This window comes from Esox lucius, chromosome 8 (assembly GCF_011004845.1).
Source record: "Esox lucius isolate fEsoLuc1 chromosome 8, fEsoLuc1.pri, whole genome shotgun sequence".
NCBI lineage: Eukaryota > Metazoa > Chordata > Actinopteri > Esociformes > Esocidae > Esox > Esox lucius.
The window spans coordinates 3,843,817-3,863,381 of record NC_047576.1 but is presented as its reverse complement, the minus strand read 5'-3'; the positions used below and the strand labels follow the sequence as shown (position 1 = coordinate 3,863,381).

The 19,565-nt window shown below is 42.1% G+C and overlaps 1 protein-coding gene across 2 annotated transcripts in view; it reads right to left on the bottom strand.

Annotated features, from left to right (window-relative positions):
• Positions 1–19,565, bottom strand: part of slc9a7 (solute carrier family 9 member 7) — a 59,695-nt gene that overhangs the window by 8,704 nt on the left and 31,426 nt on the right. For both annotated transcript variants that reach the window (XM_013134873.4, XM_013134875.4), the window contains 3 exons: positions 18,543–18,606; positions 4,177–4,256; positions 2,405–2,510 (listed from right to left, as the gene is read on the bottom strand). In XM_013134873.4, coding sequence (XP_012990327.1) covers positions 2,405–2,510; positions 4,177–4,256; positions 18,543–18,606 — 250 coding nt within the window. The remainder of the gene's footprint in view (positions 1–2,404; positions 2,511–4,176; positions 4,257–18,542; positions 18,607–19,565) is intronic.

Genomic DNA, 19,565 nt, shown 5'->3' with positions numbered 1-19,565 from the left:
GCAGAGAATAGGGCGCGATGAGGAGTTTGTGTCGTCACCATTCACATCAAGCTCCGTCCTACTAACTAGGGTTATTACCAAGACTGAAGGACACAACACAGCTATGGAATTGGGAAAACTTTTTTCAATCCAGAAATATTTGCCAATTCTCGTTTGATCATGATATAGACAGAACCTTTTTTATTAGGTGACCAAATTAGCGTATTTTTCTGTGTCATATTATACACAACCATTTATATTAAATTAATTGGCCTTTACTGTATTGACTAAGGATAGAACAAGAGATTCTTCACTTGGGGATTCGACTTACATCAACTTTTTGTAATCAATCTACAATACCCCATAATTACAAAGCAAAAAGGATGTTTCAAGAAATTGCTAATTCATAAAAAAAAACTAAATCAACTGCAATTTCAATGTACATAATTATTCAGGTCATTAATCCAAGACTTTGTAAAAAGGTCTTTTGTCAGTGATCAGGTCTTCAAATCTTCTTGAATGTGCCTCTATCAGCTTTGCACACTTGGATTTGGGCAGTTTCTCCCACTTTTCTTGCAGATCCTATCAAGCTGTGTCAGATTGGTGTACTGTGACCTTCAGGTGTTCAACAGGCTTCAAGTCTGGGTTCTGGCTGGGCCACTCAAGGACATTCACAGACTTGCCCCACAGACACGCCAGTGCTGTCCTGGCTGTGTGCTTTCGGGTTGTTGTTGTGCTGAAAGAAGAATCTTAGCCCCAGTCTAAGGTCCTGTGCGATCCGGATCAGGTCTTTAAGCCTTTTGCTTAGATTTGGTCTCATAAGACCATGGAATCTCTCCCTCAGACTGACTGTCTTCTGTCTAGCCACTCCACCATAAAGGCTGAATCAGGTCTTCAGGCCTTTCTAAATCATGTCCAATCAATTTTCGCCACAGGTGGACTCCATTCAAGTTCAAGGATCATCATGGATGATCAAAGGACAGAGGATGCATCTGAGCTCAATTTGGTGTAAGTACAGGGAACATTTTTTTTCAAGTTTTTTCTTTTTCAATAAATTGGTACAAATTTCATAACACTTGTTTTTTCGCTTTGTCATTCTTGTGTATTGCCTGTAGATTGATGGCAAAATAATTAAATGAGATCAGTTATAAATGAAGTCGATAACACAACAAAATGTGGAGAATGTGAGGGGGTCTGCAGACTGTCCAAAGGCATTGTATCATACAGTTCTATTTAGCAGACCTAGATCCTGCTATGCTGCCCACTGTGCTAGTAACTGGCTTTTAACCTGATCCTTCTGAACAGGATGGAGTGCCCAGTTTGGATTTCACTGCATGTGGTAATGGTCATAACAGCTGAAATGGGTGTGGAAATCCATGCATTGTTTGATGACCAGGTATTGTTCCACCCAGCAATCTCAAACATTTCAGTCTTTCAAATTGACACAAAGCATGTAAAGCATGTGTCTGTCTGTCTGTGTATATTTGTAGCGTGTCTATATATCGGTTCAAGTTTCATGTTTGAACAGAATATGAACAGGATGAACATGGAGCATTCAACTAAATGTTTACTTGCACGTTCTCTCAAAACTAAAGATATACAAAACATCATTTAAAACCTATTTTTCAACAATATGTGTGAATGAATGAACATATGCCCACAGAAAATGCTGCCCTTATGAACTTTTTCTCATTGTTGTTTGAATTCCACAGAGTTGCAGGATTTTAATAAAAGTATTTTCCCACATCTCTATAGTCCATGCCCCACAAATTGTGTATGTGAATATATGAAGACATCATTGTACAACATAAGTCAACTAATGGTCTGTCAAAAAAATAAATAAATATTATTTATTAAACTGTTCAATATAAAGTACAGTTTGCTTTTTAATTGCAATAACTTTTGAGATGTTTGTAAAGAAAATATTGATTAGTTGTTTATGTATGTATATATGAAAGGTTCTGTCCTCTTTATTCATAAATGACTGCATTTGTGGTGTTATTCGAGTGGGGCCCATGAAGAACGCGCGTGGGGCCCGTGAAGAACGCGCGTGGGGCCCGTGAAGAACGCGCGTGGGGCCCGTGAAGAACGCGCGTGGGGCCCGTGAAGAACGCGCGTGGGGCCCGTGAAGAACGCGCGTGGGGCCCGTGAAGAACGCGCGTGGGGCCCGTGAAGAACGCGCGTGGGGCCCGTGAAGAACGCGCGTGGGGCCCGTGAAGAACGCGCGTGGGGCCCGTGAAGAACGCGCGTGGGGCCCGTGAAGAACGCGCGTGGGGCCCGTGAAGAACGCGCGTGGGGCCCGTGAAGAACGCGCGTGGGGCCCGTGAAGAACGCGCGTGCTAGGTGCTCAAATCATTGGGAGAATGAGTACATGTCTAAATGATCCCCACAGGGGCCGCGAGGAACGCTAGTGTCGGGTGCTCACCTCGTAGGCCTGCGGGCTGGTGAGGCATCGTGCCAGAGGACCACAGCAAGCCGGCAGGGTGCTGGTCAGGGGTGGACCGCTGTGAGTGAGCAGGGGCTTCAGGTAGCTGGAACGCCGTTAAGGAACACATGCCCTTTAGAACACCCGGACAGCTTGAGTTGTTTCACCTCGTAGTGGGGTGGTGTAGTGTAGAGGAGAGGTGCAGATGAGAGGTGTAGATGAGAGGTGTAGTGTAGAGGTGTAGTGTAGAGGTGTAGTGTAGTGGGGAGGTGTAGTGAAGAGGAGAGGTGTAGTGAAGAGGTGTAGTGTAGAGGTGTAGTGAAGATGAGAGGTGTAGATGAGAGGTGTAGATGAGAGGTGTAGTGTAGAGGTGTAGTGTAGAGGTGTAGTGTAGAGGTGTAGTGTAGAGGTGTAGAGGACATGTGTAGTGTAGAGGTGTAGTGTAGAGGTGTAGTGTAGAGTAGTAGAGGACATGTGTAGTGTAGAGATGTAGAGTAGAGGTGTAGAGGACATGTGTAGTGTAGAGGTGTAGTGTAGAGGTGTAGAGGACATGTGTAGTGTGGAGCCGAAGCCACATTTGAGTGTCTGGGGAGGAAATAAGTGTAATTGTTTTGCACAGAGCAGATTGACAGATTGATTTCATACAAGTTGGCTCTGAGATTTCATCTAACAACCTTCTGGTTACTAGATCAACACTCTAACCCCTAGGTTATTTGCTGCCTCAAACTTAAACAATATAAAGTGTACTACTTTGCCAGTTGTACACGTCCTGATCACAGGTTGGACTCTATATACAGTACAGGAACTGTAAAGGCATATTTGGAACTGTCCCAGTTCAACACCCTGTGGTTTATATTTGTGTTAACAATCTTCAAGTACAATATACAGAATCCTACACCTCTAACCTCTCCCCTCTACGAGTCTAGCGCCACACCTGTGGTGTCTGGCATTTGTCGCCATTGGGACAGTCTTCACAGCAACACACACCTAAATGAGGAAGCGAGGGCGAAAGATAGTGAGAGAGGAAGGGCTGGGAAGAAAAGATAGCACAGTGGGTGTGTTGGTGTAAAATGTAATTATTTGGGCGTGTTAGTGTTAATTTAATAATTTGGGTGTGATGGTGTGGATTTCATTTCTTGGGTGTGTTTGTATGAATGCAATTCTCTGGATGTTGGTGTGAATTTAGTTATATGAGTGTGTTGTTGTAAATGGAATTATTTGGGTGTGTTGGTGTATTTTTATTTCTTCAGGTGTGTTGGTGTAAATTATCTTTTTTGGCTGTCTTGGTGTACATTTATTTCTCTAGGTGTGTTGGTGTTAATGTAATAAATTGAGTGTGTTGGTGTAAATGTAGTTCTCTGGGTGTGTTAGTTTAAATGTAGTTCTCTGGGTGTGTTAGTTCAAATGTAGTTCTCTGGGTGTGTTAGTTCAAATGTAGTTCTCGGTGTGTTAGTTTAAATGTAGTTCTCTGGGTGTGTTGGTGTAAATGTAGTTCTCTGGGTGTGTTGGTGTAAATGTAGTTCTCTGGGTGTGTTGGTGTAAATGTAGTTCTCTGGGTGTGTTGGTGTAAATGTAGTTCTCTGGGTGTGTTGGTGTAAATGTAGTTCTCTGGGTGTGTTGGTGTAAATGTAGTTCTCTGGGTGTGTTGGTGTAAATGTAGTTCTCTGGGTGTGTTAGTTTGAATGTTGTTCTCTGGGTGTGTTAGTTTGAATGTAGTTCTCTGGGTGTGTTGGTGTAAATTCAAGTATTGGGGTGTGATGGTGAAAGGATACTTGTGATCGAAGGTGTACCACAGCCTGAACAACCAGGCACTCTCCTGTCTGGTCTTACTTCCATCTGGCACTGTTCCATCCTAGAGAGAGACAGATGGAGAGAGACAAGAGAGAGAGAGAGTAGGGATTGTTACAACACTGTAAATAGCTAATAATATACAATATCACTTTGGTTAATTTTATAGTTTTATACAGAAATCTGACTGTTGAATCATCAACAGCAGACTTGGACATTCCCTCTGGGGAAAAAAATACTCTGGGCAAAATGGCTAATCTTCTTCCTACCAAAACACAGATAAACAGACCATGTATGCACCCTGGACAAAGCAAAACAGTAGAGAGTGTACTAATGAATAGAAAGCAACAAAAGGGAGAAAACACAAAGTGACACAAAGTCAATATACACAACCAGTGATTTAACACTGGCACTAAAGACAGATGGTCCCTCAGGGCTTGGGAGAACAACTTGGCATGGACACCAGCCCAATCCACACCGCCCTGCCTCACGGTCACTTGCACTCATTGTCACAGGTCTCGCAAAAAAAGCAGACTTCATTTTCTCCTACTAATCTACATGATACTTACAATCAGGAATGATCCATGAGTCAGACTCTCTGTTCGAGGAGACCATAGAGACGTCGCCCATGTTTCCAGCTACGCTTCTTCAAGATGTCCCGGCTGAACTAATAAACTCTAAATTGATCTCTATGTGTCGTTTTGTCTATGTGGCCACAACATTTTAATTGAGGAAGTGACATTGTTTTTCAGCAATTCACGCTAGCTTCATAAGTACCCAGAGCCTCATTTTTAAACTATGGATGAGACAGGGAATGTGTCCTTATTTGCCAGCTGGAAGCCAAATTGCTGCTACGCAATTATCAAGGGTCAGACAGGGCAGAAATATTTTTTTTTTACAGATGAATTGTGTTTTTTTTTGCAGATGAATAAACTAACTGATTCACATCTTCACTGCAGAGAGCTAATTAAGGAGTGTCTTTTTCCTCCAACTACAAGGAGAACCTGTCAAACGTTGCCAATTCATACATTCCCCGAGCAACAACACTGTCTGAATCTGACTGAAATGAAGGTAGAAGAAAGCTATTAAAAACCAGGCACGCCATGTTCTGGCCAGCCCTTGATTAGAAGGGATGAATGTCCCAGGCTGGATTCTGTTTCCTTTGTGGCAGACTGTGTCTTTTACCACTATGCTATTTAAACAGTGAGTGTTTTGGCAGGTGATACCTCGGTAGAGATGTGGTGTCTGTTTACTTTTGCATTGTCAAACAAATTACTCGAAACTCCATGGTTCTCTAAACTAGTTCCCTACATTAGCTGGAATCCAAACCAATAACAGGTATAACAGGGTCACGACAATATATTCATTGCGTTAAATTAGAAAGAGATGACTGTAGATGGCTAGCTAATAGCTATCCAGTAGCTATAATCAAAACAATCAATCAAATGTATTTATAAAGCCCTTTATACATCAGCAGTTGTCACAAAGGGCTTTTATAAAACACCCAGTCTGAAACCCCAAAGAGCAAGCAACAACAATGTTGAAGCACAGTGGCTAGGAAAAACTCCATAAGAGTGGCTGAAATTCAGGAAGAAACGTAGAGAGGAACCAGACTCAGTGGGGTAAACAGTCCTCTTCTGGCTTTGCCGGATGAACATTTTAAGAGTAGAAGTTGTAATAATGAGTAAATGCATTTGGGTTGTGTCCAGAGTCTATAAATCCTAAGCCAGGTCAGGAGCATGACCAGAAGGACAAAGACCGGGACAACCGAGTGGAGGGGGGGGGGGGGGGTTATCAGACTGGCAGCTGAAATCGTCAGGTATCGCCTTGATCTGCAACACAGCCAGGAGGACTTTAGACAGTGGCAGTAACGAGTCTTTAGAGCATGGTACTCAGGAGGTGTGGGCCAAGACCTCATGTCCTACCAAAACAATGACTCCAATCACTCCATGGCTGGTTTGTTTCTTTAGAAAACAATGACAGTTGAATAGCCAACCACTACGTTATCTAAATCGAGAGCAATGCAAGAGACATTCACTCTTCTTGGCCGGCTCCGCCTACCAGTCCGGCAAAAATAAAGTTTGCACTAAAAGAAATGTAGACACTTGCATTTTCTGTAGTCGGCAAGTTGCATACAAAATAAATGTCTCTTCACACTGGAGTACTCAGGCGGTTTCAGAAGGTTAGTGTGGTACCTTGAATGGTAGACCCCACAAAGCCCCTGGACAGTAACACAAATCACAAATGACAGACCACACCAGATCATGTAAAAACCTAGACAACCATCTGACACGTCGGAAAGAGTCTACCCACAAAACGGATTAAAATGGAATGCGACCTTGCCGTAAAGCAGAGGTACACCTGACCACCGAGACAAAAGAAAAACCTTAAATAATGTATTGACTCAGTGAGCATGGCCTTGTTATGCTCTTATTAAACACACTTAAACCCCACTGACAATTACAAATGAATGAAACGTTTTCAAACTCACATGTCAGTTGGGCAAAATGTGTACAACCACGACAGCAGGATTCCTGGCTTGTTGCCATGAGAAAGACGCAAGCAGTGCAGCACAGACAACACTGTAAACCAATATGTACTGTATCCACCTATTCATAATTTAAATATTTACACATGGCTGAGACATTGTACATGGTCAACCCGGACGGCGCCAACTGCACAAAGCTCTGTGGGACCTGTAGGCTAATCCGCAAAACAGAATCGGGAAACAAATAAAATAAATGCCTTTACTCTTTGAGACTTGTGTGTGTGTAATTGGACCTGGAAGACCAGCAAAGAAAAGAACAAGCATGGAACAGACGGAGAGCTTTGGTGCTCCTGAATCTGCGACAATGTTCCATGGTGCTACAAGTGAAGCCATCCAGGGTTCACTCCCCCACACCCCTTTCCACTGAGGAAAACTACTGAACGGAGGGCTACATGAGTGGAGACGGTAGACTTGTGTGAAATGATACATCTCTCTAGGTAGTGCAAAGGGTGCTATTTGTTTGGGTGAAGTGCCTGTGGGTAAACATAGTAGTGACACCCCCCCCCCAGTTCAGTGTCCAAACACACCTTTGTCTATACAGTTGAAACAGCTTGTTGAGAAATGTTTCATTCACACCTCACGTAAGGAAGTAGGACCGTTGGAGGGAAGGGATACAGTTAGCAGCAATGTGTGAGTGTGTGCGTGAGTATGTGTGAGTGTGGGTGTGTGAGTGTGTGCGTGAGTGTTTGTGAGTGTGTGTGGTGTGTGTGCGTGCGCATGCAGCACTGATATTTGCAGTGCTTTGGAAAGTATCCAGACCCCTTCCCTTTTCCACATTTTGCTGTGTTATAGATTTAAAAGGATAGTTCACCCAGAAAGCCAAATGGTACATTGATGCCCTAACCCTTTAAGCAGGCTACGCAAACATTTTAACAGAAATACATGTTTCTGGTTTAGTTTCCCAGCACTGTTCTCAAAAGTACACCTACACTAGCATTTTCTTTTGCATCATATCTAAATTAATCATAAATATCTGTCATTTTTTGTTATGCTACAATCTTATTCTAACGTGGATTAAATTAAAATTGTCCCCAAAAATCTACACAAAATACCCCATTGTGAAATATTGTGCGTTTTTAGATGGCAACAATATCTTTACTTAATATGTTATGAATTAATTCTATAACTCTTGTTCTTCACCGCCGTCTGTGTTTGTCGGGACCAGGCTAGTTTGTTCATGATGAGGACAACAAGGAACTTGTCTCTACCCTCTCCATTTCAGCTCCATCTACATGGATGATGGGATGTTCTCTACCCTCTCCAAGTCCACCATCCACTCCTTTCTCTTGGTGTCGTTGAGGGGGGAAGTTTTCTTGGCACCACACTGCCAGCTCTCTGAAGTCATTGTGGCAACTAATTAATTTTTTAATACAGTAACCTTACTGTGGGTGAGTACAACAAGAGCATGCACACATTCTGATGGCTCACTCTGGTGGCGGTAATAAGATTTTAAAATTAAAAATAGAGGGCGTGCTCTGGTTTGATAACAAGGGGGACTATCGGACAGAGGCTGATAGAACAGGGCTGATAGCGGACTTACAAGAAAGACCCAATCGACACCAATATATCGGTCGATCTCTATTCAGAACAGAGGGTTGCAACTCATTCCCCTTACCTGAGTGTCTAGGTCTTAAGTGGGAAGCAATTAAAAGGGAAAAATGGCACTCAGCTATCAGTGGAGTGAGTTTAACACCCCTGGTCTAGAACAACACCAGCTGGCCTTTATATGATGCTGTTATAAACAGCCTCACCGTCTGCAACTGTGTGGGGAGTATATATACTAAATAAATATGGACAAAAAGACTAACTCATAGGATTATCTATATTAAATAACTATGAATAAAAAGACTGTATAACCCATAGGGTTATACATACTAAACTATGACTAAAAAGACTGTATAACTAATAGGAGTATATATACTAAATAAGTATGAATAAAAAGACGGTATAGCTCATATGATTATATATTAAATAACTATGAATAAAAAGACTAAAACTCATAGGAGTATATATATAACTCAGTGGGACACTGCATAAAATGCTAATAAAAAGGCTTGAAATGTTTGACTGTGTGTAATTAAACATATTTGCGCTCTGTTTTTACTTCCATTTTACACAGTGTCCCAAATTATTTGGAAACAGGGTTGTACATGATCTTGAATAAAAAGACTCTGTATAACTCATAAGAGTATATATACTAAATAAACTTGAATTAAATTGTGCCCTGGGGTGTTGTTTTTAAAATCAGATTGTGCTGCTAGCCAGGGTTTGCGACTCACACCAGAAGGAAAAACCCTTATCATTGAGATGAGAATGCCTGTGAACGCGATACAGACTGTTTCCCAACATACTGTTCATCTTCCTAAATTGACTCGAGTAGCACTTGGTTGCTCTACTGGTTGTTGGATGTCAATGTAGTTCAGGGTGACGTGGGGTTCACGTCCTTTCAGTGTAACGGCGTCAGTGGGTGAACAGTCCTCTTTATCACACGGTGGTTAGAGGTTCACGGTGAGGTGAATCTCTGAATGCGGCTAGGTTATCTAGGGATTGTGATGCATTGACTCATTATTGCTGGGAGATATATAATTTGACTCATTATTGCTGGGAGATATATAATTTGACTCATTATTGCTGGGAGATATATAATTTGACTCATTATTGCTGGGAGATATATAATTTGACTCATTATTGCTGGGAGATATATAATTTGACTCATTATTGCTGGGAGATAAATAATTTGACTCATTATTGCTGGGAGATATATAATTTGACTCATTATTGCTGGGAGATATATAATTTGACTCATTATTGCTGGGAGATATATAATTTGACTCTTTATTGCTGGGAGATATATAATTTGACCCATTATTGCTGGGAGATATATAATTTGACTCATTATTGCTGGGAGATATATAATTTGACTCATTATTGCTGGGAGATATATAATTTGACTCATTATTGTTGGGAGATATATAATTTGACTCATTATTGCTGGGAGATATATAATTTGACTCATTATTGCTGGGAGATATATAATGACTCTTTATTACTGGGAGATATATAATTTGACTCATTATTGCTGGGAGATATATAATTTGCAAACTCAGACACTCACTGGTCCATCAATGAGATAACACTTTTAGGTATTTAGGACGGTTTGACTATAAACAAATTCCATGCGCGCAAGTAGACTACTGGTTTAGTGGCGGCAACATTTCACGCGAACTTGCGTTCAAGATGAACAATGCTTTGTTTTTTTTCAAAACACAACTCATTCCATGAGGCCAAACTAACAGGCCTGCTCTGAAAGGCGGACAGAGGAATGCTTGTTTTTGATTTGCGTATATCTATCGTGCTATGCACCATTTAACCTCTGCTGTCATGGCTCCAGTGCGTTCCCCTGGCGTGAGAACCATCAGTCCCATGCAATGGGGCTCCAGCTCTGCATGTTCTCCCAAACAAGTCTGAAATGTCCAGAAGAACTGTCTTTTCACTGCTCAAGCCCCAGACACTGCAAATTCTTCGCGGCTGCATGCTGCTTATTAACGACTAATTAATAAATACATTTGTTGCAAACAATTTGTGGTGAAGTAGTTGCAGCACTAAACAGCATAGAGGCCGGATCTAAAATGTTTGAGTTGGAGAACACATCGGGAGTTATAGTCGATCATTCTGTATCTTTCCAGATCCTTGTCAGTATTCACCTGCGGTTCAATTTAAACCCCAGGCTTTTGAAAACAGCTCCATAGCCCCACAACATTAAAGACCCATCACCATATTTTACAGTAGGTCTAGATGCTTCTTTTTCCTGCATGTGCATACTCATTTCAACGCTTCCACTGATGGGCGTGGCCACAGGGTTCAACCTAAATGTCAAATCCCAAAATAATTGGACAAATCGCATTACAGCATGGTTCTGGACCGTCAATTTGGTCAGGCGACATGGAAGAATAACTCTTTCACACACCAGTGTTGAGTCAGGCATCAAATGTAGAATGCATGAGAATGGTTTGTAAACACCTTGTCAGGCTACTGTACGTTGTGTTACTGTACGTTGTGTTAAAAACAGTTGCATTTCTTGCCCTACCGGTTGAGGGGTGCTGCTATTCAGGTATGTCTAGTGTTCATAGCATGTTGGGATACCAGCCATCAGTGGATTTACTAGTCAAGTACAGAATCACTGTAACCTCTCTTTGATAAGCACATAAAAAAAAAATCCAGAACTAGTTCTTGTGTAACGGAGCTGCTGGTGATAACAACATATACGGACCCGAATAGACAAAATATACATAATACTGACACACAACTATACAATGGGCAGTGAGCACACAAGGTGATTGGATATTAGCGGTGAAACTATTCTAGACTTGAGTTTGCAGTTCATGTACATATTTATATTTATTCAGTTGTATGGATACGTATTTAGAAAGAGGATAATTAAGATTCTTCTTGAATCATTTGCGGGTGGTTTGGTGCGATGAACATCATATTAATAAGCTGTGGGAATGTTCAGTTACTGAGGGCCACTGCAGTCGTTTTGGTGGCTTGATGTTTGGTGGTCATATTGGACCTAACACTAACACTAACACTAACACTAACACTAACACTGGGCAACCAGGGTGTGAACCCTGTTGGCGTTGTACCCACGGGTACCCAGACAATACCCAGGGGTTTCCCATGGGGCAGTGATAAATGACTCTGATGTTGGAGGGGCAAACATCAGAAAGTTTTATTTTTTGTCTCGTTGCCCTCCAGCGACTTCACGCACTGGGTTCTGTAAATCTGTCATTCTTCCTGGTTGAGGGTTAGGGTTAGAATTCCAAGCAGAAAAGGGCGGGATGTACAGTTGTGCTCAAAAGTTGGAGAATTGGAGAATCGGTAATATATGTACCATTTTTAAAGAAAACATGAGTGAGCAGGCAAAACACATTTATATTATTTCTTATGGGATTCACATTCAACTGTAGGTCATAACAGAATGGCACAATCATAAAACAAAACATGGCAACAAAGAAAAAAACGAAAAAGTCTGCATACCCTTAGTTCTTAATACTGTGTATTGCCCCCTTTTGCATCAATGACAGCGTGCAGTCTTGTATTAGTTGTCTATGAGGCCCCAAATTCTTGCAGGTGGTAAAGCTGCCCATTTGTCTTGGCAAAATGCCTCCAGGTCATGCAAAGTTGTTGGTCGTCTTGCATGAAGTGCACGTATGAGATCTCCCCAGAGTGGCTTGATGATATTTAGGTCAGGAGACTGTGATGGCCACTCCAGAACCTTCACCTTTTTCTGCTGTAACCACTGGAGGGTCAACCTGGCCTTGTGTTTAGGGTCATTGTCGGGCTGGAAAGTCCAAAAGCGTCCCATGCACAGCTTTCGTGCAGAACAATGCAAATTGTCTGCCAGTATTTTCTGATAACATGCTGCATTCAATTTTCACAAGATTCTCTGTGCCTTTAGAGCTCACACACCCACAAAACAACAGTGAGCCACCACCATGCTTCACAGTGGGGATGGTATTCTGTTCACTATAGACCCCTCTCCAAATATAGCACTTGTGGCTGTGACCATAAAGCACTATTTTGGTCTCGTCACAACAAATTACACTGTGCCAGAAGCTGTGAGGCGTATAAAGGTGTTGTCGGGCATATTGTTACCGGGCTTTTTTGTGGCAGTAAAGGATTCTTTCTCGGAACTTGACCATGCAGCTCATTTTTGTTCAGTATCGTTTAGTATCTTCGTATTGTTCTCCTTGAAACAAACACAACGTCTTTTTCCAGAGCAGCCATTTTCCTGAGGTTATCTGTGGGTTTTTCTTTATATCCCAAACAATTCTTCTGTCAGTTTTGGCGGAAATCTTTCTTGGTCTACCTGACCGTGGCTTGTTCCCAAGAGATCCACGGATTTTCCACTTCTTAATAACTGATAGAACATTACTGACTGGCATTTGCAAGGCTTTGGAAATCGTTTTATTCCATTTTCCGTCTTTATAAAGTCCCATTACCTTGTTATGCAGGTCTTTTGACAGTTCTTTTCTGCCATGGCTCAGTATCTAGCCTGCTCAGTGCATCCACATGAGAGCTAACAAACTCATTGACTATTTATACACAGACACTAATTGCAAATTAAAAAGCCACTGGTGTGGGAAATTCACATTTAATTACCATTTTCACCTGTGTGTGTCACCTTGTGTGTCTGTAACAAGGCCAAATATTCAAGGGTATGTAAACTTTTGACCCGGGCCATTTGAGTGATTTCTTTTATCATTATGATTTAAAAAGGGGCCAAACAACTATGAGGTAATAAATGGCTTCATATGATCACTATCCTTAAATAATAGACAGTTTTTTTGCCTGATCAGTCATATTTTCAAAATCAGTGCCAAACTTTAACAATTTCTGCCAGGGTATGCAAACTTATGAGCACAACTGCACATTGGAGGACACGTCTCTATCTGTGAGTCTCCATAGATGAAGGAAGACCATAACAGGGAACTGGACAAGACATTTCGTAAGAGACAAAATGTAAAATAAATAAATAAAAACTAAGTGCACCAGAAAACTTTCTGTTAGTGGTTAGGGAGACGCCATGAAACCTGTTTAAATATTTTGGGGGGTGGTCATATAATTAGACTGTATTAGGAAGGCATTATCTGTCAGGGAGACCGGTCTTCTTCATCAGTCAGCCTTTGCTCTACATGCTGCTCTTGTTGTTGTGAGCTGCAGTTGCTGAGGTTTGTTCACAGGTCATGAAATACATCACCATTGCTGTAACACCACAGACTGAGTTGTTTCCTGTACATGTGGCTTTTCAGAACAGCGATGTTCAGAGTTTCTGCAATACTGTGTCTAATTCCACTCCATTATCTCTGAGAATCTACCTGTGCATGCCACAATACTTTGACATCAGACCCAGACACACTCCACGTTGACATTACACACTAACACACAGACATACAGTACGTAGACAGGGATAAGACACACACTGCAGGTTGACATAAGACACACACACACACACCCACTGTAGGTTGACATTTGACACACACTGTAGGTTGACATTTGACACACACTGTAGGTTGACATTTGACACACACACACACACACACACACACACACACACACACACACACACACACCGCAGGCTATCATTAGACACGCACTGCAGGTTGACATTAGACACACACACACATATACACACACACACTTACACACACAAACATTTGACACACACACCGCAGGCTGACATTAGACACACACACACACACTGCAGGTTGACATTAGACACACACACACACACTGCAGGTTGACATTAGACACACACACACACACTGCAGGTTGACATTAGACACACACACACACACTGCAGGTTGACATTAGACACACACACACACACTGCAGGTTGGATTAGACACACACACACACACTGCAGGTTGACATTAGACACACACACACACACACTGCAGGTTGACATTAGACACACACACACACACTGCAGGTTGACATTAGACACACACACACACACTGCAGGTTGACATTAGACACACACACACACACTGCAGGTTGACATTAGACACACACACACACACTGCAGGTTGACATTAGACACACACACACACACTGCAGGTTGACATTAGACACACACACACTGCAGGTTGACCTTAGACACACACACACACAGTGCAGGTTGACCTTAGACACACACACACTGCAGGTTGACATTAGACACACACACACACACTGCAGGTTGACATTAGACACACACACTGCAGGTTGACATTAGACACACACACACACTGCAGGTTGACATTAGACACACACACACACACTGCAGGTTGACATTAGACACACACACACACACTGCAGGTTGACATTAGACACACACACACACACTGCAGGTTGACATTAGACACACACACACTGCAGGTTGACCTTAGACACACACACACACAGTGCAGGTTGACCTTAGACACACACACACTGCAGGTTGACATTAGACACACACACACACACTGCAGGTTGACATTAGACACACACACTGCAGGTTGACATTAGACACACACACACACTGCAGGTTGACCTTAGACACACACACACACACTGCAGGTTGACATTAGACACACACACACACACTGCAGGTTGACATTAGACACACACACACACACTGCAGGTTGACATTAGACACACACACACACACTGCAGGTTGACATTAGACACACACACACACACTGCAGGTTGACATTAGACACACACACACTGCAGGTTGACATTAGACACACACACACACACTGCAGGTTGACATTAGACACACACACACACACTGCAGGTTGACCTTAGACACACACACACACAGTGCAGGTTGACCTTAGACACACACACACACTGCAGGTTGACATTAGACACACACACTGCAGGTTGACATTAGACACACACACACTGCAGGTTGACATCAGGGGTATGACATCACATTGCGTGGACAGCGGTGTGCAGGACAAGGCGTCTCAGGGGTTTGTGGTGAATGGCCAACATAACACATGTAAGTGCTGTGTCCAGGCGGTCCGCCATTCATCATGCCTGAGAACAGCTCTTAGCCCCGTGTTATACAGGCCACATAGCGCACCCCCCGAGCCTAATGTATTGTGAATGTGTCTAATAGAGACGTGCGTGTGTGTGCGCGCTGAGACTGAGTCATTCAGGAATCGGGGCCTTGTGTCTGTCAGCCGGCCCATATGTTCCCATGACCCTGCAGCAGAGAACGGTGCCTCCCTGGGTCGGGCACGGCTGACGTAGTGCTCAGGGACAGACCCGTCCAAGCCATGGCAAACCAAACAGAGCTATTCAACAAACTGAAAGAAATCAACCTGTCAAACAGACCAAACTAATGCTACCGTACTCTCATCTGTGCCATAGCAGCTAATAAGACTAGTCACCATCAACTTTTTTCCTTTCACTGGCTCAGTTGGCCAAAATTACTACTGGCCCGAACTGAATTTCTATTGGCCCACACACTGTTGTTTATAAATATACTGGGGTCATTCAGGACGCATATGCTGTAGGTTGGTATGCTACAGTATGCATCTTTTCATAGTCTTTTCTAATTATGATTGTTAAAAGACTCTTGCAACAAAGACAGCAGCAGCGCTCTAAAAGAGTTGAGTGTAGCCAACTACAGTTGTAATTCAATATGTCTTCAGACAGCTAAAGTTGTCAAATGGGTTATTTCAAATTTCTTGTGGGCTGCAGAGTCAGCGATGTTCTGTCTGAGACGTTATAGCCGCGTCAGGTCAGGTCAGGAAAAGAAACGAGTTCCAGCCGGTTCCGGGAAACAGAAAATGACAATACTATACTTTCCATTTTGCGTTCTTAGGTTTGGAATCGCAGGTGAGAACTGACAGTTGACTTCTTTCATTTCTACACCCTCAAGACAGAACACAACTACGCATTTTGAAACAGAGATTATTAGATTATTTTCAGCATTAGATCCTGGAATCATCATCAATCATCCAAATTCAACTGTATTGTCATTGAACAGTACAAGTACAGTACAATGAAATGCAGTGAGCAACTAACCAGAAGTGCAAAATAGAAGAGGGCAAAAATTTACAAGTATTGAAAAGTATAATGTATGTTGCAAGTGGGTTGTATAGATGTGCAATGAAGACAAATTGAAGGTAACATGGGCAACTGAAATCCAGGGATAGCAGCAATGATGTTCCAGACGTAAATGTGTACATGTAAGAACTGAATACATCAGACTTTGCAAAGCAGTCAGTCAAAGACCAAACCTCCTCCTTTCCAAATACCTTAAGGCAACATTTCTAATTTGGGATTATTAAATTTGGGATTATTAAATTGGGATGATTAAAGTTATTCATTACAGTTCAGTAAGTACACGACTAGGTACGCATGGTACTATAACAAAAGGACTTTCAGATCAGTAATTACATTTTCCCCTGTTATGCACTTTCTACATTGGTTATGTATTATTTTATATTACTTATACAACATGTTCTTTCTATTGAATCACAGTTCCTTTTTTTCCTTCTTTTTTTTTTTGTAAAAAGACTACTTAAATCAAAAAAAACTTTTGTGTAATTGTCATTCATTTTTATTCTTGATCCCATATTGATTATCAGCAGTAGATTTTGGCCATCGACAACCAAATTCTATACAATCAGCATCAGCTCAAACATAATCCATATCGGTCAACTACATGTTGGAATGCAGCAAGGTACCAGCCAGGGTCCGGTGTTGGTTTCATACGGGGGCCGATATGAATTAACTACGAAAATACATCCACACAGATGAACGGCCTCTGGATAAGAGCATCTACTAAATTATTAAAATGTAAAAAATATATATAATCATGTAATTTGTGCACTGGTTTCTTGGCTCCAAATTACAAAGCACGTCAGCAATCTATAAAAAGAAAAATACTTCGGAGCATCACCTTACCGTGAACCACGAACACGGAAGATGGCTTTGTGATCTGAAGCGGATTTTTAAAGAGGAGTCTTTTCCCATTGATGCCTGCCTAGATAGGTCACGACCCCTAAATCAACCAGAACTGTAGAAACATCCAACAACAAGCAGAACAAGTGCTACTAGAGTCAGTTTGTAATGTCAGTCAAATGCACAGAATGCTGAGAAAGTATACAAACAGCATTCTCACACATTCTTATCTGATCGAGAAAGATAAATCTCTTTCTGATTGGTGCAGATAACACTACCTAGCAGCACAATCTGACAGAAAAACCAAGACCTCTGGGCACAACGGGACTGTGCGCGCATGCAAGCACGCGCGCACATACGCGTGCACGCACACAGGTGCACGCACACAACATACACAGTTCTTGGAGATGTAATACAGTTTTGTAGTATATATAAATTCAGGAAATACTCATATTGTTTTGTTCTGCACAACGTTGAGTACTCTGTGTGTTTTAACCCTGTGTGAGTACTAAGAGTAGTTCTCTATACAGGTCACTTGGATGTCACTTGGCCGGGGACAACAGTGGGGCATTAGAGCGGGGCATTAGAGCGGGGCATTAGAGCGGGGCATTAGAGCGGGGCATTAGAGCGGGGCATTAGAGCGGGGCATTAGAGCGGGGCATTAGAGTGCACCTGAAGGAGTCTTCTGTCTTTTTTTTTTAGAGCGCTAAAATGTGGCTGATCCATCCTCAGTTCACATCTCAACAACCGAACTCTGTTGCTGTTGAAGAGCAATTCAGAAGGACCATGGTGTCTTCAATGTTTCTGGGTGGTTTAATACATCATCCACAGCTTAATTATTAGCTTGGACGTGCTTAAAGAGACACCAAATAACTGGTTGGTTATTGTTACCCATTCACCAATCACTGTCCTATGAGAATTTAAAACAATAGGTGCCGTGGTCTTCATGGTTTAATCCATGCTTGAAATATAATATTTGAATAAGGGACCTTACATTTGTAGCATAGTAGTCATTTCTGGCAGAGGAATGGGAAGTCATATCAGAGTAATCTAAATCCCTTATTCTTCACTAATTAAAAGCACAATAACATATATTTTTATTACACTTTATTACACTGCAGCTGAATTTCAAAGGTTTTAAATACAGTGGGGCAAAAAAGTATTTAGTCAGCCACCAATTGTGCAAGTTCTCCCACTTAAAAAGATGAGAGAGGCCTGTAATTTTCATCATAGGTACACTTTAACTATGAGAGACAAAATGAGGGGGAAAAATCCAGAAAATCACATTGTAGGATTTTTTACAGAACCACAGACTACTTGAACCTGCACATTGGGAGTACATAACCACAGACTCACCCCTTGTAAGACCAGGAAGTTATCTCCACATTGTTGCAGGTCTTGATCTGGGTCAACGCCAACCCTGCAGGTAGATACAATAAGTTAGAAGGCCTCAAAGGTCAAAACGTATATTGTATAAACACACCTTTGGCCAACAGTGAATAGATAGCATCACACAGACACACAAACACACACACACACAGTTATGTTCAAACGAAGAGCTGCAGAAGTGTCTCGCATTAACAGTTCACCACAATTACTCAGCTAAAATCAACCACAAGTACACACCAACAACCACTCGTGCAGAGACACAAGAAAGACAGGCGGATATCAATGTCCGGTACCTCCTAAAGACAAAAGAAAAACACTGTAGTCCTATGTTTAAAGAAGTGTATGGAAACTTGAGCTGTGAAAGGCTGCACGTAGAGTTAAACCACAGACAGAGCAGGTGTTGTTTTCAGGGAAAAAAACTGTTAACTGATTAACAGTGTTTCCTCTGTAATTACTGTAGAATGAACCTGTCTGTAATTACACCATGGAGTCGGATTCACACCATAACAAGGATTAGAATGAAAAGGAATAGAACGGAGAACACTTAAGAATGAAGAATACAACAAAACACGGTCAAAGAAAATAAACCCCTATGAGTATCATCTGCTGTATCTGACCGTAGAAGGGACACTCTGAGGCCGCTGAACATGGTAGTGGTGAACAGCCCAGGGGTGAACAGCCAAGTGGTGAACAGCCCAGTGGTGAAATCACTGCTGCTCAGTTAGCGGTATCAGACCCAGGTTTGAATACTGCTCACAAATAAGCCCAGGTGTTTCAGGGTGCAGTTGGCCAGCACTGTCCAGGTTTGCGGGGGCTACTTATTGAATATGGTTGCCTTGCCTCTGCGCACTGTAGCGACTCCTTGTGGCGGCTTGGGCAACTTTCAGCTCAATCACGGTAGAAGACGGAGAGTGCGTTGCTTTTGATACCTAAGGATGTTTTGGGTTTAAACTTCCTGATTGAGCAAACAGCATGACACGAACCAGCACA